General features: G+C 35.8%; 1 protein-coding gene across 5 annotated transcripts in view; it reads left to right on the plus strand.

The window, feature by feature from the left end:
- Nucleotides 1–25121, plus strand: part of GRM8 (glutamate metabotropic receptor 8) — a 731467-nt gene extending 706346 nt beyond the window's left edge. For 4 of the 5 annotated variants that reach the window (XM_025471533.3, XM_025471535.3, XM_025471534.3 and 1 more), the window contains exons 10-11: nucleotides 18469–18770; nucleotides 24542–25121. In XM_025471533.3, coding sequence (XP_025327318.1) covers nucleotides 18469–18765 — 297 coding nt within the window. In that variant the 3' untranslated portion in view covers nucleotides 18766–18770; nucleotides 24542–25121. The remainder of the gene's footprint in view (nucleotides 1–18468; nucleotides 18771–24541) is intronic. The other variant, XM_025471536.3, reaches the window with a different exon arrangement.
- The last annotated feature ends 2434 nt before the right edge of the window (nucleotides 25122–27555 follow it).

Here is a 27555-nt window from a genome sequence, read left to right on the forward strand (position 1 = left end):
TTATCCTTCACCCTGCTCAGCTATCACACATTAGCCAGAGGGACTGACTAACCACTTGGCCAGTACAAATCCACCACTTGTAGAAAAATAACTCAAAGTGAATGCTCTGAGTGTACAATTGGATTTCCCACTCATGGAAGTCTGAGGCTGTTTCTCATTGGCTGCTCTTCTCCATGTGGTGATTTAGGGACCCCTATTTATTTGATGCTATAGTGTCCCCATCCTCTAGTGCTTCATGAGCCTAAACACCCAGTCAGCAAAAAGGGAAAGAACTATAGAGAGAGTACACATGCTTCCTAGTTTCTTGTAGTAAATGCTATAAAAACACTTTTATGACATTTGTCCTTTATTTTCACATTATATTGGTTGAAAACTAGTTAAAAGGCCACACTGTTCCTAGTCAGAGTGGTCTCCGACTGATCAGGAACTTCCCAGAAACAATTCCATAAAATGGAAGGAGGAACACACATTTTGATACCTTTGCCATACCCATTGTGCCAATTACAAATACCTGTTTTTTTCCCCTCAAAATACTCTCCTTGGTAAGCTACTATATTTATAACTTTGCACCTAAATTGCTTGGTTAAAAAAAAAAAGAAAAGAAATGAAAAGTAAAGGCCTATTTTTTCTGAAACATTAAAAGAGAGGGTACTCAGTGCTGTTTCAAAGGTTTCACTTGGGTGCAGTTACTCTGAAGTCGGAAGCATCAATAGTTTGAACATATTTGGAACTCAACCTATCAGATTTACCAATGGAATAATTTGTCCACATAATTCTCTACTCCTACTCTTAGGAACACATTTTAATAACAGCATCCAGATGGTCCTCCAACTTAAAAATAGTTTATGTTCCAGAATTCTGTTTATAATTGATTTGTGGTCTTTGAGATATTATTTTATACATACAGTGGTACATATGGCAATTGTCTTTATGCCATCCATAAAAGTTCATTTAATCCATCATCTAATAGGACCTTTGCAATGAAAACTGTAGTAAATATTGTTTTTGTGATGTTGGTAATTAACATAGAAGCCTACACATGCAAAGTCATTTTCTGAATATAAAATATTTAATTAAAAATGTTGACACCATAATATAGAAAATAGCTATTATAACTGCACGTACTTTATTTGATAATAACTGGGTTTTATTTAGGAAAATACAAGTTATGGTACCTTATTATTTAGGAAAATGCAAGTGTTTTCACACTTGGAAAAGTCCACCTTCTATCACAGTGAAGTATGATCAAAGTTAACAGCCTCGATTTTAAAATACTTGGAACAAGTCATAACCAGTTTTATTGCAAAAGATCCCTGTACACATTTACATTAATTCTGGTACCTTAATAGGCTGTCTGGCAAGCCATTTCCTTACAGAAACATGCATTATAAGAAATGAGAAATGCCCATCCCTTCTGGATATTAGCTACTTGTCACACCTGGGCAACAGTGTTCACATCAATGAAGCCTGTGAACATTACTCTCCATTTATTCTAAGTGAAAAATGGCATGACTTAAGGAAAAGTACAAGATAATGTAAATAATCTCTTACCAAAAAACAATATATTGAACCAAAAATATGTTATGGCTTTTATTACGAAGCTAAAAAAACTCTTTAAGATCCAGGCTGTGATTATGAGTGTGAGTGGCTGAGATGGATGGAGTAAAGGAAAACATCATTAGAAATGAGGAGGATAAAGAAAATAATCTGAATTATAGATCAAGGGGATGGAATAATCAGGTACATAGATGTAGAATTTATCAAAAATAACCATGTTGCTGGAGATAGAGAGCAAGGCTGTGAGCCAGAGCTAGATCCTTCAGTGAAAAGGCAAATGATGGCAGGTGTAGGAATAAGATGAGAGAGGATAGAGAGCTGAACGTTGTGACAGTTAATAAGGCAAGGTATTTGAGGAAAAGGATGAGTCTGCAATGACCCAGAAGTAGCAAAGGAGACTAACGAATGCCTTAACCTTATTGTCTTCCCTGAGGGATATGGATAAAGTGTGGTTGTTTAGCCATCACTTGAAACCTGGGAGGGGAGATGATATTTTTAGGAAGAGAGAAGAAGTTTCAGTTAAGGCCACAGAGTAGAGGTAGGGAGGAGAGGCTGGGGCTATAGAGGAGTTTGTGGACAGTCGGCATTACCGAGCACTCTAAAATTGGCTTACAGGTGAGGGTGGAGTAAAGACCTGGCTGAGTTTCAATAAAATTCCAGTATTCTCTGGATAGTTCAGTAGAATATTTAATGTTAGAGCTTCATCATTTTGAAAGCTGATTGATGATTACAAGAGTCATCTGGTGACTTTAGTCTCAACAGAACAACATAAGGCTCCAGGAGGAGAAGACTCCCTTAGATACCAGTGAGTCAGGCCATTCAGGACCTAAGCAGTGGTCCAGCTAATCTGAGGGGAGTCAGAATGAATCATCTGCATTCAGCATATCAATGAAACCAGTTCTGGTACCATGCTTTTTGGGAGGGGGGACATCTGGGGTTACTTCTGGGTTTGCTCTCCCAGGAGATTTCGATGTTTGGGATTTCTCATTGATTATTGGCCCTAGAATATGCTTTACAAGATTCTTGATTTAGCTCAGACTTCACAAGTCTCTTTCTCTAACTTACATCATTTGCAGCACTACCAGGAGGGTAATATGAGTGTCAAGAAATAGTCCTGGTGGCTGGTTAAAACTACTGTGGTAAAGACCTTGAATTAGTTTCTAGAAGCTTCATTCAGAGTACATGCCTCTGTTAAGCTGGATACGGTTTTTCAGTTTTAGATGGGATTGTAGAACAACCAAGCTCTTTTTCACACCACAGAGTTTATGAATGATCTATCTGTAGGAAGAGGAACTTTTAGCTGTGACCGAAAAGTATAAGCCTGCTGAAAGCATTCTCCACCTTTCACTGGTTGTTATTTGATACCCACAACTTCTTTAGTCTGTGATTTCTGAGTGTTTCGATGTCTCAGATCCATTTGAAAGAATTCTCTTTTCCTGAAAGCTGTCATTACCACAAAGAAGGGAGCTTCCAACATGAGGTACTTAGTGTCAATTGATGTGCACAGTACACTGAGCAGATCACTGGCCTGGTTTTAGCAGCATGCCTTCACCATGGCTAGGTATGATGACTTGGGGAGGTCACTGTACACACACACACACACACACACACACACACACACGTAAAGTTTTAATTCTCCTGAATGCCTCTGCCGTAGCTGGCATTCAGGCAGATCCTTGTGTCTGTATCAGGCATGACAGATGGACAGTAGTACAAAGTCTAAAACAATGTTAGGTCTGAGGCTTTTCCACCATAGAAATCTGGCTACTTTGCCCTTCATCTTCTTGTGGGAGCATCAGTTCCAGGAATGAGATTTGCTTACACCCAAGCCATCCCTTTATAGCTTGTCTCAGAAATGGTGAGAAGAGGAGGCCAGAACTACCAGCGCTTAGGCACTGGGCATGCGCACAAGACAAGAGTAGGTAAAAACCTTGCTGGGGAGAGGAGTCCTGACCCCTGAGTTATGAAAGATGCCGTTCGTCAGAGCCTGGGACACCCGGAGGGTTTTGCATCTTTGCGACAGCGCCCGATACGGAGTCGCAGCCCTTCCGAGAGGTCACATTGATCTCTTGCCCAGCTCACCTGTCTTAGGGCTGATCATAGCAACGCAGCCAGTCTTAATGTTCTGTCTCTTTAGAGACAGTCCACGGACGAGGGGTGGGTGGACGCTAACGCTTCCGTCAGTGTTCGCCGCACTCCAGCGAGGGGTGCTCGTCACCTCCCTCCTGTCTCCTTTTCCACAGCAGCCAGGCGCTGCAGGCACTGGAGGAGGAGACTGAATCTCCGAAAAATGGTTTCCGACTGTGTCTCCTGAGCACTTTCTGAACGGGACTGTACTTTCTAAAGGCTGAGGTCCTACATATCATGAGATCAAAAGCACCATGAACGTGCTGATGTGAATATGTCAAAGGGTGAGCGGTGGGGACAGAATGGGAGCTGGGCGTGGGGGGCGGTGGTCACGCTCCTTGTTTCCACTCCAGGGAGTGGTGCGAGAATGCGCTGTTCCGTCTATTATGCACTATCTTTTTCATCTTTCCCACATGGTTCTCAATCTATCAGTCCCCCCCCCCCCACCTCTGACCAATAAAGCATTTTTTGCCTTATTTCCTGGGCAATAATGCATTTTTTCCCCTAGATGTGTATATTTAGTGGCGCAAAGTTATGCATAATTTGCTTTTATAATTTGAGAATCTAATTTGTATCTTTATTTATAACCACTTTATAATGTATATGTTTATTAGTCATGTCTTATCTCTTTTTTGATGAGATACAGCCAAATATGACTTGGTTTTATTGACTATGTCTACCGGCTTTAGTTTCTTGCCTCATTCATTTCTTTTTTTTTTTTATATGCAATTTGCATGCATTCTCTTATTTAATTCTCCCAATAATCCTACCACATCTTTTTTTTTTTTGTATAGACAAAAGTTATTTCTTTTTTTTTTTTTTTTTTATTGGTGTTCAATTTACTAACATACAGAATAACACCCAGTGCCCGTCACCCATTCACTCCCACCCCCCGCCCTCCTCCCCTTCTACCACCCCTAGTTCGTTTCCCAGAGTTAGCAGTCTTTACGTTCTGTCTCCCTTTCTGATATTTCCCACACATTTCTTCTCCCTTCCCTTATTTTCCCTTTCACTATTATTTATATTCCCCAAATGAATGAGAACATATAATGTTTGTCCTTCTCCGACTGACTTACTTCACTCATTCATTTCTTTATCTCAGATCGCAGATATTTCCTTCCTTCTACAATTATTGAGTTTATTTTTCACTTTGACTAGTTCCACAGTTAATTTTAAGACTTAACTATTTCCTAAGGTTGTCATTTTAGTCTCTGAACTTTTCTTCAAGCATCATTTCAGTTGCATCCACAAATCTCATATGTACTGCTCTTATGCTTGTCCTTTTCTAAATAGTTCATAATTTTCTTTTAATGCAAACTACTTACAGGGGTGCCAGTTATTTTACAAAAACTTTTATTTATTTATTAGTTATAGTTCTAATTTGATTGCCTTTTAGGGGGGATGAAGGTAGCTTATATGTTCCTGAATTTATTTGTGTTTTTTGGTAATCTAATGCATGATCAATCTCTGTGAAGAGTCCATGATGTTTTAAAATAATGCAATTAAAATGGCAGTTTTGTTACTTGAGTTATTTATTTTTAGCCTTAATTTTATGTTGTATATTTAAATTTAAATCTCTGAAAAGGTGATTTAAAAATCTCACAAAATGGATTTGTCGATTTCTCCTTGTATATCTATGACTTGCTTCTTCACACATTGTAATAATGTACTGTTGGATAGACAGGTAGTTGGATAGGTAGTTACATGGATCGATCTTTGTATAATTTAAGATTTTTTTAAAGGTTATATTTATTTTAGAGAAGGAGAGAGAGCCCATGTGAGCAGGAGAGGGCAGCAAGAGAGAATCTCAGGCAGACTCCTTGCTGAACGGAAGCCAACATGGGGCCCAATCTTAGGATCCTGAGATCATGACCTGAGCTGAAATCGAGAGTCTGACACTTAACTGACTGAGCCTCTCACATGCCCTTGCATATTTTGTTCCATATTAATATTACCATTCCATCTTCTTTACTTTTTTTTTCTGGTACATTTTTTCCATTTAGTTCATTCTTAGCCTTCATCTATAGTGTTCTCTTTATTGAAATAACATTTAAAATCTATTCTGATGAGCTCTGTTTTTTAAGTGGGGAATTTAATCTGTATCATGAAAACTACTGATTTATGTTTGCCAATTTACTTGATTTTATGTTTACTATAATCTCATGTTTCTATTCTTTTTCTTTTCTGAGTTTTTGCTAACCAATGATTTTCTTTCTTTTTTTTTTTTTCCATTTTGATTGTTCAGAAGTGTAGATTCTACTTCAATTTTTTCCTAGGTCACCCTCAAATTTTAAACATATACTTTTATATTTTTGTTTTGTATTTTGTTTCAGTTTTTTTTTTCCTAACAACATCTAATACTAGTTTAGTACTATATTTTTTTAACTTTATACCATGTCTTGTTCCTTTTTCTCCTGGTCAGCCTTGTGAGCAGTTTGTTATTTTTACAGTCCCTTCACAGAATTTTTTCCTTTGTTGATTGTTCTCTATTTTGCATCTGCTTTCTATTTCATTGAGTTTTATCCTTCACCTTTATTATTTTCTTCCTTTTATGTTCATTGGGTTTAAAGTCTATCTTTAGTTTTGTGGGGTAGATACTTATAGCAGGATCTCTTCTAATACCTGCTTTAGCAGTATCTTCTAACTTTTGATACATTGTATCTTACTATTCAGTTCAAAATATTTTCTAATTTTCACTATTGGTTCTTCTTTGATTTACAAGTGATTCTGAAATGTGTTGTTTGATTTTCAATCATTTGGTGCTTTTCTTATATCTTTGTTATTTATCTCTGCCCTGATTCTACCTTCCACCCTAATTACACATTAATCAGATAATATATTCCAAACCTCAATTCTTTGAAATTTGTGAAGACTGCTCGGAATGTAGTCCTGTAGTAAATTTTTTCTCTGTGTAATTTAACAGTTCATTTTTTGTTAGGTTTTGAAAATTCATGGCTAGTATCTCTTGAAGCTTTTTTTTTTCTTTTTACTGATTATCTTTCTCTTATTTTTCTGGGACTCCAAATACATATATATTCAAGTTTTGTATCATGTTTTATACATCTCTAATCATGTTTTCTGTATTTTTTAAATTCTTAATTATAATCTTGATACTTCAGTATGGACATTTGCTACTTTGCTATCTTCCAGTTCACTAGTCATGTCTTGTGCTGTATCTAACCCACTGTTAAACTCATCTATTGAATTCAATTATTATATTTTTCAATATATTTATGTTCAAGTTTTTGTAAACTTTTGTCTGAGAAGCCCAGTATCTAGATCACTTGTAGCATTACTTTCACCCTTTGATTTTTCCCCCCTTGACTTTGATCATTTGTTCCTGTGCTCTGGCATGCCTGGTTGGTTATCTTTAAGTAAATACCTGACACTGTACATTAAAAAAATGCAGATGTTACAGATGTTTGATTTTCCTTTAGAGAAGCTTCAACTTTACTAGTCAACAATTAAAGTAGAGGCATTTCACCTTAAAATAGTCCAGGATTGCAATTCTATGGGTTTGTCTATTTTTGATATTTCTTTTATCCTAGCGGATATGTCTTCAGATATATTAGCTAAAAGTCCAGGATGTTTAAGACTACCCATTCTAATTAAAGGACCTGAATTCCAACTTCTGTTTCTCTGCCTTCACGATACAATTGCATACACCATATAGCTTGTTACCCTCTGAATCTGAATTATGTTTGATTTTTAAAATTATTATTATTATTATTATTATTATTATTATTACTACTACTTTAGCCTGTTGCTCCTCACACTTAGGATTCAGCAAGGTCTCAAGAAAAAAAATCAGTATAAAACATCAGGTTCACTTCTCTGTGGTACCTTGGAATCTTGGGTGTTCAAATCCTGGCTGCATTGGTAACCTTGAATTCCAGTTTTTGTCTCCTCAGCCCCATGAGACTGCTGAAAGGTCTTTCTTAAGATTTCTGCCCTCCAACACTCATACACTGAATCAGCACACTCCTTATGGATAAAAGTGGAGAATGCCTGGCTCACATCAAGGTTTGTGTTTTTGTTTTTGTTTTTTTTTTTCCTTCCTAGGATCTTGGCCCCTTGAGTCCTGGCTGCCTTGGTTCTTCTCTGATACCTCCAAACATCCTTTCTTTCTTTTTTAACTTCATGATTCTTTAATAGTTATTCTCAGTGGGTGGCTTGGTTTGATTATAGCTACTCCTTTATAGCCAGAATCAAAAGTCTTTCTATTCTGAAGTTTTAATTTTAATGATGAAAATGTTAACTTTTCTGATATTGATTGGATACTTTTTCTGAACACATTTATTATTCTTTCAAAGCTTTCAAAGATAATTAATTTTACCTCGAAGGTCTTGCATTAACTCTATTGGATCACTTCCTTTGGGTTTTTATTATTCTCTTTGTGGAGTCTGATACTTCTCTTTCATAGTATTGGTTCTCCATAAGTATTTGCTAATTCTTGATTGTATATTCATCTGTATTTGTGATTCCCAGTTTTCTGCCTACTGTGTTGTCCGCAGCTTGTGTCTGTTGGCTGAGAGATGGAGTGGTGTACATGTGGAAACAGTGTGGTGGCAATTTGTCTCCTAAATGAAGAGAATCCTTGACTCTCTGGTGGCCAGTGGTTCCATCAGGTACTTCTCTGCTCTGGCCAGTGCAAACTCAATGCAAATATCTTTATTTAGAAAGATTAACTTATCCAGCTGTTTGGGCAAATATTTCCAGCTTGATGATCCTATTAAGTTCAACAAGACAGAATCCTAAGGAAGCTGCTCTAGGATCAATGGTAAAGTTCATAAGGAAAGTAGCTGACCAATAGCTGCAGTCTTTAAAAAAAAAAAAAAAACTCTGAATTCTCAGTTTAGTATTAATTTGGTGCTTTAGCTGAGTTTCTTAATTTTTATGAAATTTGACTCAATTCTAATAGAAAAATGATTTGTTTTCCAAATTGGTAAAGATTCAAATCATTATTGCCTTACTCTTTCACATTGCTGTGTATCTCTTGGAGCCATTTTGTGTATAAGGATATGGGCTTTCAAGAGAGACAAACCTCAGCTGTATCTTCATGAGTTGTTTGAAAATGATATTTAAATTCTCCAAAATAGACCCACTCCTGAATTAATAAAATTATCATGAGGGGTTAATGTACATAAAAAATTTGGCATAATGATGATTTATTATCCCCAACAGCTAATAGGTATTTTGGTTATAAGTATTGTGTAGCTCCTAAATTCATATGTTAAATAAAATCAGAAATCTGAAATATTGTTGATATATTGAAGCACAAACTAATTACAATGATAGAACTGATAGAACTCTTTGAGTGATATTATTTCTCCACTTGTGTTCAACGTGCTCAGAGTGCCATAACAAAGTACCAAAGACATGGTGGCTTAATATAAGTTTATTTTCTCATAGTTCTAAAGACTAGAAGTCACAGATCAAGGGGTGGACAGTATTGGTTTCTTCTGAGGCCTATCACTGGCTTTCTGATGGCTACCTTCTTTCTGTGTCCTCAGCGGGTCTTTCCTCTGTAAACACACATCCCTGATGTGATTGTTGGCTCTCATCTCTCATAAGGCCACCGGTCAGATTGTATTAGGGACCACCCTAAAGACCTCATTTTCACTTAATTACTTCTTTAAAGACTCTCTCTTCAAATATTGTCACTTAGGATTAGGAACTTGACACATGAATTTTGAGTAGGATGTAATTCAGCCATAACACCATCTCTGTTGGTTCTTATTTACTGTATAAAGTAATATCACCAGGAAAAAATAGTATTTCTATAACATCTTATGCCTTCACAAAAGTTACTGCACTGAGATACTGATCTAATTATTTTGGCTTTAGAGAGTTATATGGGATGTATCTATAGGAATAAAGATTTAGTACCTTTTACAAAATTATTGTTGGAACCTTTTCCATAACGTTACCAAATTTCCTTCAGTAATGAAACCTAAATAATAAATTTCTCCTCTAATTTAAATTCCAGCAAAGCTTCTATCTCCAAACAATGATAACTGTAGGATTCAAAATATTTTCTTTTCAAAACAATAAATAAATAAATAAATAAAATATTTTCTTTTTGCTGACTGCCAAGAAAAAAAAGGATTATATAGCTCACAGATAAATTTCATTCTTGCAGTAATTATTTCCTCTCCCTTGCTTCTTTCTTTAAACTCTTGTTTATTTGTTAATATTATGTTTATTGTATTTTCTATCTGTTCAAATAGATACTATTGAAATTACTATAATTAAAGGTGTCTCCATTACCGTTATCTTTAGTTCTGATCATGCTGTTGCAAAATGATAAAGTGCTAAAAGGCAGCATGGAAGCAGGAGTCCATGGAGGGAAACATGGAGAAAAATACCTGTAAGAGATAAGCCAATAAACATTCAGCGATTAAATGCCTCACATTCATTTCCATATGCCACTGTAGAAAATGTGACACCTTTGTTCAAGAAATTATTTTTTATTATGTTTCTATAAATAATATTTATGGAGAATAATTGCAAATTAAAGTCTACATTTTATTGAATCATGCTCTACTTTAAAACATCCACATTATAAAATGTCTATCAGACTTTAATAAAAAATAAATTACTGTATTTACTAACTCAATATTAAATATCATGTATATTTAATTATAAACACTCATTATAAATCCAATATCTGTTACTCCTCTTTAGAGGATCATGAGTTTGCTTCTACTTGTCCTTTTCTACCCTTGGCAGAGCTGATATTTTACTTGTTGGTTGATGCGTTATTATTCTGTGCATCTGGTTCCCACCATTCCCAATAAGTCTGAGGTTAAGGATTCAGACCTCACATGTGAACCAGCCCAGTTCTGCATCCATAGGCTTTGTCCTTTAATTTGACTCTTCATTTTTAACATGTGTCCTGAGCAAAAGGGGATATGATGAGAGACTGCAAGTGGGTCAGAGCAAACCATCTCCATCTCTCCTAATGAAAACACAGTGTAATGTTTCTGACCTGTGGGTGGGTCAGCAACACTGATTTCTACCCGACGAGAGAAGCACAACACTCAGGGTGGTGCTTTTTCCCAGAATGAAACTAGACTATGAGTCTTTGAATATGCTGACCCTAGATTTTCCCACATGCATTAAGTAATATTTCCATATGAATAGATAGTTTGTGCCCATATCTTGTGTGGGTGCATGTGTGTGTGTTTTATTTAAAGAGCTAAAAATAAAAAAAAAAATAAAGAACTAAAAATCTTGAGGTTTTGAAAGAGCAGTACTATTAAGTCTTACTGTGGGAGGGACAGAGGAAGATGAATAGAGAACAGGGTCAAGGTTAAGTTATGAAATTAGTAGGTATCACTTACTGACTACCATGTGCCAGATGCTGTGCCAATATTTTACATTGACTGTCTCCTAAAGTTCTTCAAGTTAGGTCCGTGGAAGCTTACAAATACTGTGACTGGATTACCCTCGGCTATAATGTTCTTATATTTGGGAAAGATCCAGGGCTGAGTGCAGAGCTCTCATATTCCCAAATGGAGACCACTGACTTTTAATTTATATTGTCTGTTGCTAAGTTGAGAATATTGTCATATTTCCAGTTAAAAAGAAGAGCATCATGTTTATCCATCCAAGAGTTTCTGTCTCACCTTAGATGTTGATTTGAGACATTTTCTATTTTCCAGCTTTAGAATCTGATTTATTGTTTCCCTCTTGAAACTACATAGGTCATTTCCTTTAAATGCCAAATTTAAGAGTTAGGACCTATATCCCAGGATGTAACAAATGTATGCTGACCAGGCAATGTTCCTAGGGTTGAGTTTGTAGCAGCGAACCAAATAGGTAAAAACCTCTGTACTCATGGAATTTTTATTCTAATTAAGGGAAATAGACAATACATAGATTAAATTAGTAAAATATATATAGACTTTTATGCTAGAAAATGTTAGATGCTGAGGATTAAAATAAAGCTGAGGATTGCTGGTGGAGGATGGGAGTTATAGTATTTAATAGTTTAGGAGAGATCTCACTGGGAAGAACAGATCAAGAAAGAACTAAATGAAATGAAGGAACAAGCCTTCAAAATATAAAAGCCTCAAAGGTGAGGCTTTTGAATCATCATATACCAACCTCAAAGGTGAGGTTGGTATATTCCAGGATCAGCCAGTAGGCCAGTATGGTGGGAAGAATGCATGAGGGAAAGAATAAAGCCCAGTCAGTTCAGAGGACCCTGTTGGTCATAGTAGGCACACCATCAATGGGAAGTCATTATAAAGTTTTGAGAGTGAGGATGGCCTACCTGACTTATGAATAATGGGACTATTCTGGCTGCTGTGTTAAGATCAATCTGATGACCAGGCAGAAGGAAGCAAGGGAAAAACAGCTTTAGTGATAAGTTGACTAAGAGCAATGTAGTTCCAGTAGGGGTAGCAGAAAATGACCTGTCTGAATAAATACTGAAGGTAGAATCACTAGGATTCTTCATAGATAAAGAGTGTTAAGAGAGGAGTCAAGGACAATTTCAAGGGCTTTGTCCTTTGGAAAATTAATGATGGAATTAAAACAAAGAAGATGACCAGAAGAGTAAATTTAGGAATAGACGGCGTTCAGATGCTTGTTAGTTTTATTTATATATCAGACATCCAAAGGGAATACCCAGAAGGTGATTAGATTTCCTGAGGGAAGTCTGGAATTTGTCCTCATCTAAATAATTTTTCAAAGCAGAGCTACCTATATTATTTGTAGGGCCCAGGGAAATATCAAAATGCAGGTGTATGTGTTCAAAAGTTATTAATAATTTCAGAACAGTGATGTCAGAGCATTAAATCAAGTGTGAAGGGAGCTCTGAATGAAGGGACCTGTGTGCAGGTAGCACACTTAGGAAGCCAGTCCTGGTTTAAGGCCATAATGCCAAAGGTGATGATCAAGAGAGCAATGAGAACATACAAAGAGAGGGAGATGAGAGAGAGAGAGAGAGAGAGAAAGAGTTAGATACCTAAGGATTGAAGCCTGGGGTGTATCAGTACAAAAATGACACAGACATGAGGAAGATCCCTCAGAATTGGCTGAATAGAAGAAGCCAGCAAGGTATTTGAAATAAATAATACAGAAGCAATGATAAATTTTTAAAAATATTTTATTTATTTATTCATGAGAGACACAGAGAGAGGCAGAGACAGAGGCAGAGGAAGAAGAAGGCTTCTGGCAAGGAGCCCGATGTGGGACTTGATCCCAGGACCCCAGGATCACGATCTGAGCCGAAGGCAAGACTCTCAACCACAGAGCCGCCCAGATGCCCCTGACAAAATGTTTGATAGAGACTTGGTGATGGTTCACCAGCATCTAGGCTCAGCCAGAAGGGTTGTATTATTGCCTTTGATGTTTGCTGTACCCAACTGCTAGGGAATGTTGCATGATTGGTTGATTTGGGGCTTTAACCACCACAAAGCAATTCCACAGTTTCTTTGTAAACTTGTCCGTTTAAAAAAATTTTTTTAAATAACTTCTAGTAAGGAGATTTGCGGTCCATTGACTGAAGCTCTGCTGAAAAGCAGGAGAAAATTCATTTCTGGATTCAGGTGGCACTTTGAGGGAGATACAGATGAGGGGATAGATAATAGAAACAGAGAAAGGCAGGCTTTAGGTGTTAACATAACTGTCTCACTGGTCAGACTGTGTGCAAAATAGCCAAATAAATCTGGCTGACTGTAGCAAAAAGTGAGATTAAACCATCCAAGGAAAGGCAGAGATATTCAGGAATAAATATTCAGGAATAAATAATGAATTTGTTTCTTATCACATGGCACAAACCTGCCTTGGGTTTTAGGTCTCAAAATAGGTCACCTTTGTTATTAAGGGGTTGAAAACTTACCAGATTGGATTGTCCGAGTCTATGGAGTTCTCTGTGCAGGTAGAAGACTGACATTTTTCCTGAAGTAGTATAATCTCCTCCCTCCTCAACTCTTCCAGGCCATGACCTACATTCAAGAGACCCTGGATGGGCACAAATGACCCCTTTGGACAATGAAGAGTTACCATAGCAAGTCCCAGAAAAGGTGTCGTGGTAGCGTGTCCCATTGTGCCAGCTCTTCCTGACTTCTCCACAGATCACTGACACCTGTTTCAGTGCATCTGACTCTTGCAGGTTCAAAATGTCTCTGGAGTGTGGAGGCAGAAGTGACAGGCTACCAATGGCCATAATAGAGAAGGTAGTCACCTTCCTCCAGTTATTAATGTTTTGAAGTGACAGGGGGCAGAAGGTGGGGCACAAAAAAAAGTTGGAAAAAAGGATACATTAACATACCCAATACCACGGTCAGCATCCCTCAATGGATTTATGTTGGTTAGAGGGAGTTAGTATTGTTCCCTTCTGCTTTCCGGGAAGCTGTAACTTTGATGCAGAGAGTTAATGTGTTATCCTAGGACTGTAGCCCAGACAGTGCATATAGCCTTGACATCAGCAAATAGAGTTGACTTTTGGGCAAAATTTTTATTCTGCCTGCTTTGAAGTCAGATTACAAAAGGCTTTCCCTTGACACCGTATTGTTAGAGCATAGCAGTCAGCTATTCACTAAACAAAACTGCTTTGGATACTGACTCATAGGCCCCTCTCTTATCCTGTATACCTGGAAGGATGCTTTGTTAATGTCCTTTTAGATTCAAAGTTGTAAGGTAAATGATCTTTGTTGAGCTACTGCTATTTTGAACCTGTGAGGCATTTTACAAAGATTATGTCATTCCACTCTGTAACCCTTCTATGAGAAAAGTATTATTTTCCCCCAACTTCATAGGTAAGAAATTAAAGGTCAGAGATGAAAATAAGATCACACAGCTGTCCAATTGCCAGGGAAGTTTTATTAGTGTTTAGATTGTCACCTGGTGGGTTGACTTGAGGCTTTTACCACCCACAAGGCAACTCCAGAGATTTCTGTAAACTTCTTTATCTTAAAAACAACAAGAGCAAAAACTATAAGCTGTGGTGTTCCTTTCTTACAGGGCTCAGACAACTAGAATTTTCTATAGCTATACAAAAATCCACGAGTCCTTTTGGAATCAAATGCTCATTTTCAATCTTCTAATTTCTACATTTATTTTTATGTATGAGAGATATTTGGAATGCAATAATCCATGTTGCTGAAGATTTAGTCTCTCTAGAATGAGAACAGGTGCCATTTTTATTTATTTGTGTGTTATGCCATTGTTGCTTTCACTGGGGTTATGTACATATGCCTTTTTCATTTCATTAAATATTCAAAAATGACGTTCAAACACTTACAGTGCAATGCGCTGTAACAAATGCTAGGTCACTGTAAGGTTCTGGATTTTAGGGTACAGTTTTGTATAGATGCTTTTCTGTATGAACTTCACATGAACATTTTTCAGAAGCTGCTTTAAGAAAGCACATGAGTAAAATCAGCATTTTGGTATAATTTGAAAACAGTGTCTGATAGAGAGCTTGGACATTAAGCATAGTGCTGTTTAATCCTCATGTCTTTGTTTATTAGATCTTCCATTGAGTTGGTTTGCCTAAAGGATAGACTGAAGTAACATATTTAATATGGAAACTAGCAATCCCGAATCTTCTTCGTGCCTAATATTTAGCAAGATTAAATTTATTATATATTACAGACATGATTTGGAATCAGGGAAGAAAATTACCATTTATATTGATGGTAGCAGAGAAAATTTACAAGGTTTTCAAAATAGAAAGGTATTTATGAATTATTTAAACTAGTAGTATGCATTTAGCAAGACCAACAGATTAATATTTATATAAAGAATCCAGCTTATCAGTGTGGGTATTCCCATCATTTCGTGTCTGTTTGACCTCTAGAGGTCTTGTGTTGGTTTGTTGTTTGTTTTTTAAGCTAAAGTGAGGTGGCAGGGTCTGACTGGGACAAAACTGATGGTTACCTATTTCAGTGGCTTTGGGATATTTATGTCTGTAGTTTGCATTTGGGGTTATTGTTTCCCTACTTGAATGTTCTTTCTCTATAGCCTGTTTTCTGCAAAGGCTTCGTGCAGCAATGCTCACTGGAGAATAAGTAGAAATTTAGAGAGAATTAACTAACACTTTGAAGTTTGAGTATTCATAATAATAAGTTCCCTAAAAGTAGATGGCAAAGCTTAGGGGGATTTGAAGGTACATAACCACATTTTATCAGGACCTTCTTAATTGTAGTAGATTCTTCGTTCTCTCAAATTTAACAGGGGATTTCACTTATTGGTAGGAGAGGTCATGACATGTAGTAATTTATCATTTGGCAGAAGAATGTATTTGAATCATGTTTCTGTGGAGGCTAATACATGTGAGTCCAACCTAGAATCTGGATTCATACCTTGTCACTTTATGTTTCTTACTTAAAATGTCTTCAACCCTATGTTGTAGCCAGAGCTGATGTCCATTTGACAGAATGGAGAAATTGGGAAGGCATATTCTGTATGATTTGTGTAAATCAGATCTTGTGGAAACCTGATCTAGTAGAAACCTGATCTTCTTGAAGATCTTTACATACCCAAGAATAATTAGCAGTTTCTAGTAGTTTTTTTTTGTGTGTGTAGAATCTTGTATAATTTCTTAGTGGCTTATAAGGAAAAGAATGTAGGTTATAGGCTCTAAGGAAGTTTATACCCTAGTTGTGCATTTCATATAATTTACTGCTAAGTTCATATACATCACAGCTATAAGTACATATAAATCATAGTTATAATTATGTAGTTATGCATTGGTAAGTGCTCTACTATATTAATTTTTCAATGCATTAGTGCTTAGAAGTAAAATAAGACACCATTATAACATTATAATTAAGGTAAGACTTATCGTGGCGGACTTCCTGGAGGAAGTGAACTTTGAAACAAACCCATCTATATCACCTTGTTGAAGGGTAATTCGATACTCACAATGAGGTCTTATGCAAAAGACAGCCTTAGTGGTAAACAAACAGTAAACTCAGTATGGTGTGAATTTCACAGACATGGATAGCTTAGACAGTCTTAGACAGTCTCATAGCTTAGACAGTCCTTTACCTGACAGCTTTGCCTTCTGTTAAGAGATGTGCTGATTCAGGTACTTAGCATTGAAGGTGAATGTTTTTTGATCCTTTATTTAAAAGGATACAATCAGTTTGGATCCTGGGGATTGCCTGATACAACGTGACAACTTTATATTTTCAGATACTGTTAGAGTGAACAGATATTAATGAAATAAAGGAAAAAGGGGACCTCCAAGAGCTTCTTTGTGGCCCCAGTATTCCAAGTTATTTGGGGGGAATTATATTTTGAGCTCAGGACACAAAAACCAGAAGTAGGTCAAAGGTTTTTATTATAAAAGATGTGGTATGTACCTACAATGGAATATTATTCATTTTTTAAAAAGAAGGAAATCCTGCCATTTGCATCCACGTTGAATCTGTGGACACAAGGCTAAATGAAATTAGCCAGACACAAAAGACAAAGACTGCATCATCCACTTATATGTAGAATTTTAAATAGTCAGACTCATCAAAGTGGAGGATAGAACAGTGTTTGCTAGGAGGAGGGGAAGGAGGAAATGAAGAGATGTTGGTCAAAACACATACAGTTTCAGTTATGAATGGGTAAGTTCTGGGGATCTGATATGCAGCATGGCAACTGTAGTTTACAATTCTGTGCTAGGTACTTGAAATTCACTCAGTGGGTAGATCTTAAGCATTCTCAGTACAAAAAACATAAAAAGAAACAAGGAAAGAAAAAAGTGATGACTACATAAGGTGATAGATATGTTAATTACTTGAGAGCAAAGATCATTTCACAGTACATATGTTTATCAAAACATCAAGTTGTATACCTTAAATACACAATTTCTGTTTTTCAGTTATAACTCAGTAACACTGAGAAATTAAAAAAAAAAAGATTAAAATTCTATCATGTCTGTTTTCATACCATAATGAAAAAGCCAAAAGCAGTGACTTTAGATTTGGCTTTTTCAGCTCGTTGACCTCTATATTCTGGGAAGAAGAATCTTCCAGAGAGACTGCTCTTTTTAAGTACCAGGGCAGTCCATTTCAGTGCAATAAGTATAAGGAATGAACATAGGAGGAAAATTTTCAAAATGCAGATGTCAAGACACTATCCCCAGAGGGCATATTTAAATGTTGGAGGAAAGAGTGGTATGTATTTTGTAAAAGTAACCACATTTATTTTGATATGATGCCACCATTGAGAAACCCTTTGGGATTATACTTGGTGGTGGTGGGGGGGTATTAAAAAATCAAGGCCTTATGGCATGCTTATTATTTATCAAGTTTGATAGCTGAAATTAAGTCATGATGTGAAAATGCAAATGCTAGCTAGCATTATTCAAGCAATGGTGGGCAATAGCAGTGTTCTGTTATATTTCACTCCCACTCATTTCCACCATAAGCTTCTAGGTTAAGTTTATTATTAAAAGAATTATACTCGACCCTCTAATACCTCTCCGAAGAAAGGATGTGTGGCATAAAATGTTAGTCTTTGGCCACAATGGTTTTGTTCCCTTTCTTGTATAGGTTTAATTATAATCTAAAAATGAAACTAAGCTTCATCAGCTTAATTGTTTGTGTTGGTTTTGAGGATTTAGGCTCTATAAACAATACAACCTTACCCACATTTGCAGGTAGGGATAGAGAATTGCTTGATTATTATTAAGGGCAACTTCTATAAGTACCTTCTAATGCACCCTGAACAGAGAAGCTGCAATAATCCGTTATAGAAAAATGGTTGCGCTATTTACTTTATGTTGGATCAGGCTGACCAACATTGATTCTTTCTTTTTTCTCCCCTCAGATGTACATCCAGACAACAACACTTACTGTCTCCATGAGTTTAAGTGCTTCGGTGTCTCTAGGCATGCTGTATATGCCCAAGGTTTATATTATAATTTTTCATCCAGAGCAGAATGTTCAAAAACGCAAGAGGAGCTTCAAGGCTGTGGTGACAGCTGCCACCATGCAAAGCAAACTGATCCAAAAAGGAAATGACAGACCAAATGGAGAGGTGAAAAGTGAACTCTGTGAGAGTCTTGAAACCAACAGTAAGTCATCTGTAGACTTTCCGATGGTCAAGAGCGGGAGCACTTCCTAATAGATGTACGTTGAACATTCTTCTTCTAGTCTTGGGGACTGTGCTGCATAGTTCCACGGGCACGGTGGTACTCGCACACCATGAGACAATCATGGCAGTTAGAACCATTTGGTTAGAACCAAATAACTTTAAGGCGAGTGGCTTTTCTCTAGAGCGTGACTATGCATACGAAATCTCTTTGACAAAGTATCACATTTGTGGCTCCCTTTTGAGGCATAACCAAGCATCTGAAGCTTGGAATTATCTTCCATTTATAGAATTATTATGTAGCACTTAGAAACTACTCTCCAGTCTCTGTTAGTTCAATATTTGTTGTTCTTTATTGATTTATTGGTTGCTCAATGATCTTACACAAATAAATGATATGATATATAGGTATTTAGGGAAATGAGAAAACTAGTGAGCCAACATGTTAGGTTAAATCATAGTTAATACTTATTATCCCCAAGTGGCCCCCTTTTCGGCTATATTAAGATAATTAGAGCTCTTCTCTGAAAGCTTCATGACCTCAAAATAGGATCCTTCCTGCAGTTACTGGTCTACTTGTCCCTTCCTCACCTACCTTCCTCTTCTCTGTAGTCACCCCTGAAGGAGTGCACCATAACAATACACCACTACTAAGCTAATCCAGTAGAGTGTAACTGGTTCATTTTGGTATCTATGGAAGAGTAACAAACAGGTTGAAGATCTGTATTGTAAAATACCAGATGCTGAGTACAGAAAAAAAAAAAGCAATCTTTATGTTACTAGCTTCTGATGGATCAAAAAGATATAAATGCTAAGGTTCTTGCATTAGACCTCAGACTTCCTGTCTTTTGGAAATATATAACAAGTATTTAATAATTAAGGATAAAACCCTATACAAAAATACTCTCTTCCTCTCAGATTCCTCCAGCAGGCTGTATTCCCTATTCTCTATACTTCTGACAAGAAATACAGGCAAGATTAAGTGTGGATTTTATCCAATTTAGTTATTATAACAACAGAATCTGCACTAGATTTATAAACATTTCCTTACATAAAGATTTCCAGATGAACATTGTCTACTCTGATGCCCCATATGCAAAAATGGCCTTAAAAGATAAGTATTGATCAATTAAGTTTTTTGGCTATAATTGCTATCAGACATCTTGGAATTATTGGTCAGATTTTCTGGGAAGATTCCCTTCAGCTCCCTAATAACCAAATTTAGTCACCTGTACATAAAAAAGTCTTTTAAAAATTCCACAAACACTCCCCACATATTCACCTTTCTGTAAACATGAAACCTTGAAAAACTGCAAGAGAAGTTACAATAAAGACTGGTTTTGGTAACAAATCATTATAATCATCTCTGATTATAGGTAAGCAATTTAGTAATAATGGGCCTATTTGGTCTTTTAGCAAAAGATGCACTATAGCTACTATCAAAAGTGTCAGAGTTCAATGCTTATGATTTGAGGGCAGAATCTTATCTGTGTTTTTCTACCTTGAAAGCATCAGAGCAGCCAGTTAAAACCTGTTGTAGGATGCTGGTAAACTGCTGTTGGCCGGCTGTTGGCATTTCCCACTACAACTCATCAGAGTCTGTAGTTGGATTTGGTTTTTGTTTTGTTTTGTTTTGTTTTTTAACAACAATCCAGGAAACTTTCTGTAATGTGGTTGCAAATGGGAACACCCAAACAAAATTGAAATAAATACCAGTCATCCCAGACTTACTTCTAGAAAGTGGCAGGAGAAAAAAAATCAATAAAATTTTCCCACCCTTTTAAAAAATAAATAAATTCCCTGAAGAGAAATATTCCCAGCACTGATAAAGACTAATCCCATATTTAATAGAAGTAAGTCTCATGTTCTTTGTTTTCCTTCTATTATTTTTGGTTGATACTGAAATGGAAATTTTATAACAAGCATGCATTTCCCTACTTTCTCTGAAATAAGAATGAAAGATCTTAATGGAAGGTATGCCTATACTATTCTGGAAGAGTCAGAAACTCACTTTTGGAAGGTGAAAGAAAATTAAAAAGGTGAATCAAGATAAAGTCAATTACTACCTAAAAGGTAGTTAAACTGTACTTTGGCAACTTTAATATATTTATCTTGTAAGTAGTTTGGATTTTAGTAAATTGGGTCCAATGAAGTGATTATAGTTTACACATTTAGGAAAGACAGTGCATATTCTCCTGAAGTCCTATTCCAGGTAACCACTGTTGATCTTTGTTCACTTGTATCACCAGGTATCATGGACTCCATATGTCTCTATTAACTTGACTACACGTACTAGTGGCTTTAATTGAGGCAAGTCTTTAAAATCACACTCCCTACAAGTATCAATGACCGTAATAACTTAAATGCAGGATTTTTCTTCTAAAATTGTGCCTATGTTTTAGAAGTAGAACTGAATATTGGAAAACCTGTGTCCTTCAAAATTAAGAGTCTGCCACTCAACCTACTGAGTTACCCAGGCACTCCATGCCTCCTCAGATTTAAAATGCCTCCTCTGGGGTTGGGTGGAGTCTGTTCTCAATTAATTAAGGGCTAGTTAATCTACTGGAACAGTATCCATGTTGCTGCATTCTCATGCTTTCTGTTATGAGACTTGTGACAAGTCACCATTGCAGTGACATAGGAGAAAGTGTTTTGCAAACTATGAATCACCATATAAGTAAGATAGAAGTGTCATTGCTGCCTTGGAAAATCTAGATTGCACTGTCATTAGTAGAAAAGACTTAAAATTCAAAAACTACTCTTTTAGCATCCCTCTTTCTTCATTTTTTAATATGTGGAGGATTTGGATAATTATGGCTGCTATTCCATTGCTGGGATTTTTTCGGACCAATTAGCAATGTATTTATGATGTACATTGCAATGCTTTTCCTTCATGGCCATAGAGCTCTATAAGTCCTTTGCACTTAGAAACTTCATCTTAAAGATTACTTGTTAATGCCAGAAATTCTGGCCACATATTTAAGGTTTTCAAGCTTCAAAATCTACACAGAATAAATATAAGTAATGTGAAGCTGGAAGGGAGGCCAATGAGTCCATGTTAATTACTGAATTTGCAGAGTACTACATTTCACATAAAAAAAGGTCAAGTGTTGTTTCATAAAAGTGTGTGGAAAGGGAGTTAGAAGCAAGTTGATGTGTATGAATTTATCAACTGTACCCAATTAACAAATGCTGTAACATGGTAGTTCTTAAGCTATGTTCATGAATAATTCATGAAAACAGCTGCTGCTGGAGGTGGAACTGCTTTCTCTAGCTTATGAACACAGAGTGGTGTCCACAAGGCAATTCACCATTGCTGCATTCCAGAACTGATTGTCACATAAGTATATTCATAGCCACTGTAAAAACTCCCTAGTAGCTCACATGTACATCTCTCATCCAGTTCGCTCTGTAAAACTTTTGGTATAAAGATTCTCCCAAGACTTCTGCCTCCACAATTTGTCCCTCGTCACTGTTTTCCCATTGACTAAATCATCCATGTCCATAGCCTTGCATCCCTTTTTCTAACCATTAGAAAAATTAAGATAACTTTCCTTTTGTAAATTATAGTCAGAGCTCTCAGTAGAATTCTACCTTCTTTTTCCCTGGGGATAGCTTTGAAGGGTTCAAAAAATGAAGTATGAATCTTTAATTAGCTATAGAGTCTCAAAGTTGGAATGATCCTTGAGTGATCTGATCCAAATCACCTTCTGTTAATTTAACATCTTCTAAACATCATCTTCTTCAAGGCCTTTTGGGTCTTATTCCTCTGTTTCAACCATAATTTTTCTTCCCAGCTATCTACAAACTTGATAAATATTTCCTACATTTTTAGCTACCGTTGAAGATATTGAATAGGGCAGGACATTGAACAACCATTTTAAGGGTTGTTTTTCTAACTGTTATGACAATTTTTCTTCATCTTTCTTCAAAGACTATATGAAAGTCCTTCAAAAACATAATTGAAGAACAGATTTTGTTTTTGTAGAGGGAATTTAGAGGTATATGAGGGCATTATATGTTTAGAAATTTTTTTAAAAATTTAAAAATAGTACACAAGCATAAAAATCACTGTCTCACTTCACACCAACTGAACATCACAGACATCTAGCCTTTTGGAAGGGGTCAGTAGGAAAGTAGGATTCCATATTCATTCTCTCAGACAGCAGCTGCTCCCCCACAAACCTAGTCACCTCCATCCTCACAAAAACCCAATATTATGGATTTTGGACTAGCAATGAAACTGAGGCCCAGTGACTTGATTCACAGATCTTTTTAAACTCATTTTGTAGGGAACAGAATATAATTTAAAACCAGATAAAAAACCCACTTCCTTTCTATGTGCCACAATAATAGCCTAGAAGTGTGAATAATGGAGACAAGAGAAGCAGATACGTTAGCTTTTTTTTTTGGCATAAAGCTCATAATATTCAATGAAATAAAAAAAATAGCAAAAACACATATAATTAGCATTTCCTTAGGCTCTCTGCACTTATTTTTGTGATTGTGAACTTTGTGTGATCTCAATCTCTGCTAGGAACTTGTCAGGTCAATTATATTGATGTAAATAAACTGATTCTATTTCAGAGGAGGAGCTTTATAATTTGCTTATTTAACGTTCAAAAACTAAATAATTACCTAAAAATCTGTTTCATCTTGAATTGGATTTATGTAGTGAAATACATACATATTTAGCATTATTTCATATTTTTCTTCTTATGATTATGCATTCCAGAATTCCACTGAAATATAGGACATCACATTTGAATTTTAGAAGAGAGATTTATTCCATCACATCTTTCAAAAAAACCAAAGGGATTATTTGGATTTGTTTATATTCTCTGAAAACTTAAACATGAGTATAATAAATTTGACTTAGAATACTTTGTTATTTATAGCTTTCTAATAATCTTACAATAATAGGTTTTACTTTATAGTGAGTTGGTATCAGAAGAATAAAATATTTATTTCCTTCTTTGAGTCTTTGTTTTTAAACACCTCCATTTGTATCCTTTGGCTGAAACCGGAACATAAATATGTACCTGCAATACACATATGTACTTTAATATTTACAAATATTCTATGTACTTTATAGAACATAAGTATACCATGTTTACTTCTAGAGTCTAAAAGTATTATTTGCTTTTAAGGGGCACCTGGGGTGCTCAGTCGCTTAAGGGTCCAACTCTTGATTTCAGCTCATGACCTCAGGATCATGAGATCAAGCTCTGTATAATGCTCTGCACTGGGTATGGAGCCTGCTTAAGATTCTCTCTTCCCTTCCTTCTGCCCCCCACCCCCCCAAATAAACAATGAAAAAATAAAAGTATTATTTTCTTTAATTGAAAAATACTCATTGTCAAAGCACAAGTAGTTGTAATTACTTACCTGTTTTTGGTTATCAAATCAGACTCTAAGAATTGAAGTCTTTAACTTAGGTTGTAAAAAAATATTTTTTTTGTCTTTTGCAGATCATTTATGTGTTCTTTCATTTTTCATATTGTGTATCTTTGTTACTCAAAACACACATTTAAATTGAATTTCATCTAAATTTATTATGATTAGAACTTTTCCATTATTAGTTTTCTGCTAAGTAGTTATAAATAGCAGTGGTTTTACAAATTAAAATTGTTGCTGCATTATTATTCCTGTTATCACTGAATTCCTACTACATGGTTAAAAAAATATGTAACATGTTGTAAAAATGGAATATCATAAAATAGTGATTTTAGGATTTGAATTTTAAAATCATTTTAGCAAAATAATTTATTTTGATATCCTATTAATTTGTCTTAATTTGTCTTAACAGCTTCCTCTACTAAGACAACATATATCAGCTACAGCAATCATTCAATCTGAAACAGGGAAATGGTATAACGTGAAGAAGTCTGGTATGTGATGTTAAACAATAAACATGACACCACCAAAACTCACTCCTGGAGATCTCTGTAGACTACAATCAATCAAATCAATAGTCAATCTTGTAAGCAACACAAAGTAGCCATGAGCCAAAAGTATCAAAAACAGAGTGAAAAAAAAAAAAACATTTTATACAGTACAACCAATGAGTGTCAAGCTAAAGTATTGCTTACCCATAAGCAGTTAAAAAAAAATCACAAAAGGAAAACTAATGTTAGCTTGTGAAAAAAAAAATGCTGTTGAAATAAACCGTGTCTGATGTTATTCTTGTAAGTATTTTTCTGTGATTGTGAGAACTCCCGTTCCTGTCCCACCTTGTTCAACTTGTATAAGACAATGAATCTGTTTCTTGTAATGGCTGACCGGATTGAAGCCTTGGGTTGTGCTAAAAATAAATGCAATGGTTGACGCATGCAATTTTTTATACAAATAATTTATTTCTAATAATAAAGGAATGTTTTGCAAATGTTGAGAGTTGTTTCGTTCCAGTTTTAAAGCCAAGGAACACTCTTTCGAGGTGGCACTTCTGCTGTTAGCTCCTGATGTAAAAGCCCTAGTGATCCGTGGTTGATTTCTTCAAAGATTGTGTCTTTGTACATTCATGTGTATTTGAAGAAGATTGTCCTTTATTCCTCTATGAAAAAGCATTATTTGTGTAAGAGTCTGTGAATATTTCAAAACGGATATGGTAACTTTTCATAGTAACTGCTTTTTTTAATGAAGAATCAAGCAATAGCTTGAGGTAAATTGCTTCAAGTATTCTAATTAACAAATGATGAGTTAAACTTTACTATGGAGAATATAATATGAAGATCACCATCAAAAGTATGTGGAAGGGTCACTGAAATTCTCCATTTTCTAAGTCAAAACTTCTGCACATTGGAAGATTTCAAGGTATGTGCTATTAACCTTTTCTTACCTGGGCCTGGTATCCACTGAAATCAGTGAAGTAATGGGCCTTACCAAGTACATTCCTCAAAGCACAGAATTAGCATATTTATTCCCTTGGCATCACTAAAGAAACCACAGTTCAAATAACATGTCAATGCTTTCTTATTTTCCAAATGAAAACATTCATTGGTTCATAGCACAGTATCATTAAAGAGAGAAAACAGGAAGCCTATGTCATGCTAATAAACCATGCTAGGGTGAATAAAAGGAGCCTGTTAAAAGCTTTCAAATTTGTTACCATTTTCATCTGGGCTCCTTGGTTCTATACAATCCCAGACATCCATCAAATCAATGGGTCTCTACAACCATTTTGTTAGTAAATGTTCTCTCTGCTGAGTTAGCTTGGATGGCTCATTGCACTCCTTATAGATATAAAGAACTATCTATGCTCCGTAGCTTCGACCCAGATATTGACAGTCACTTTATTTAACAGGGAGTTGAAGGAGCACAGCTCAGCCTCCTTCACCATGTAGTAAAGTTTCCTAGATACCTACAGAGATAGAAAGCTGCATACATAAGGAGACGTGTCCTTATTGGCCCTTTGTTGAGTTTCTCCTAATAGCATTAGACAATATTTAAATCAAGGAGTGAGGGGATTATTTTCAAAATTTCAGATAATCTGAGTTACTGATAAATACAATCCTGTATTTATTAAATGTATTTATTAAATGTATTTATTAATCCTGGATTCTAAACCCACCTCTAGGTGTGCCTTTCTAGATAAAACATAGTTTAAAACAAAATCATATCTGCACATTTAGTATATTTTACTGTGCATGTATCTGAGAATCAATAGCCATACCAGGAAAAATAATTATAATTGTATTTTAATTTTTAAATTGACCGTTTTCCTTGTATTGGAGATTATTAGTGGCTTTTAAGGATTTTTTTTTACTTGATTTTAATTATTCAGTATCCATATGTTTGGTTGAGAAAAATGCTTGAATTTTACAAGCCGTGCATTTCGTTCGAAGAGCAAAATTCAAGTATGTTTTCATTTACTAATTTTCTCTAATCAGGGTAAGTGGATGCAACAGGGTGATTATGAGAGCCTAGCCAGCTCTCTCAGGCCAAAGGTGGTTATTATTATTTTTTAAAGGCTTTAGGAAGAAAAATAAAATATTAAGCATAGCTCATGACATTTCAAAATTGTTCTTCCTATTACAAACTTACCAATGGGTTGGTTTTTTCTAAGTATTTTTATAAATAATTGATACTTGCTTGGTGTTTGACAAAGTCTTATTTAACTCATAACAGAGTTGAGTAATAATTCTTATAGATTTACATATCCCAATCATCTTTTATAACACTATCTAGGGAGTGGTGGGGGGAGAGGGCTTTCTTCTTGATGAAAATGATCACCCTTCCCAGGCAGTGGGAAGATAAACTCCCACAGCCTATTACAGTTGGAGCTGGAGAATTCTGACCTCAGCTGTGTTTTTTTTCCTCAGGGATTTTGTTGAGGGCTCAGGAGGTAGTCATAGACTGGGACAATGTAGGGAGGCATCCTGTAAGGTGAAGGATTTAGCATGTGCTAGTAGTGGTTCATAAGTCCTATGCTTTAAAACGAACTGCCTGTGTACTATAGATAAGCAAATGCAAAGTTGCCTGGAAAAAAATATAGTATATTCTTCAGAATCGACCTTGTGTTTTATTCTGGCCAAGAAACGTCACATCTAATCACAGTATGCCAGAGGGAATGCTAAAAATGTAGCCCAAGGTAATATTCAGCAAATGTCACTGGTAGACAGTGAGCAATATTTTAGTGTGACCTTGGGCCAAATCTGACCTCAATTAAAAAAAATTAGCTTATACTAGTTAATATTTAAAGGTGTCTAAATCAATGATGGCTAATGTGTTATGAACTAATTTTCTTCCTTAAGAACAACTACTCATAAATTTAAACCTGAAGGAGAGCATTATGAACATGAATAGGAACCGAATTGGCTAACT

This window comes from Canis lupus, chromosome 14 (assembly GCF_003254725.2).
Source record: "Canis lupus dingo isolate Sandy chromosome 14, ASM325472v2, whole genome shotgun sequence".
NCBI lineage: Eukaryota > Metazoa > Chordata > Mammalia > Carnivora > Canidae > Canis > Canis lupus.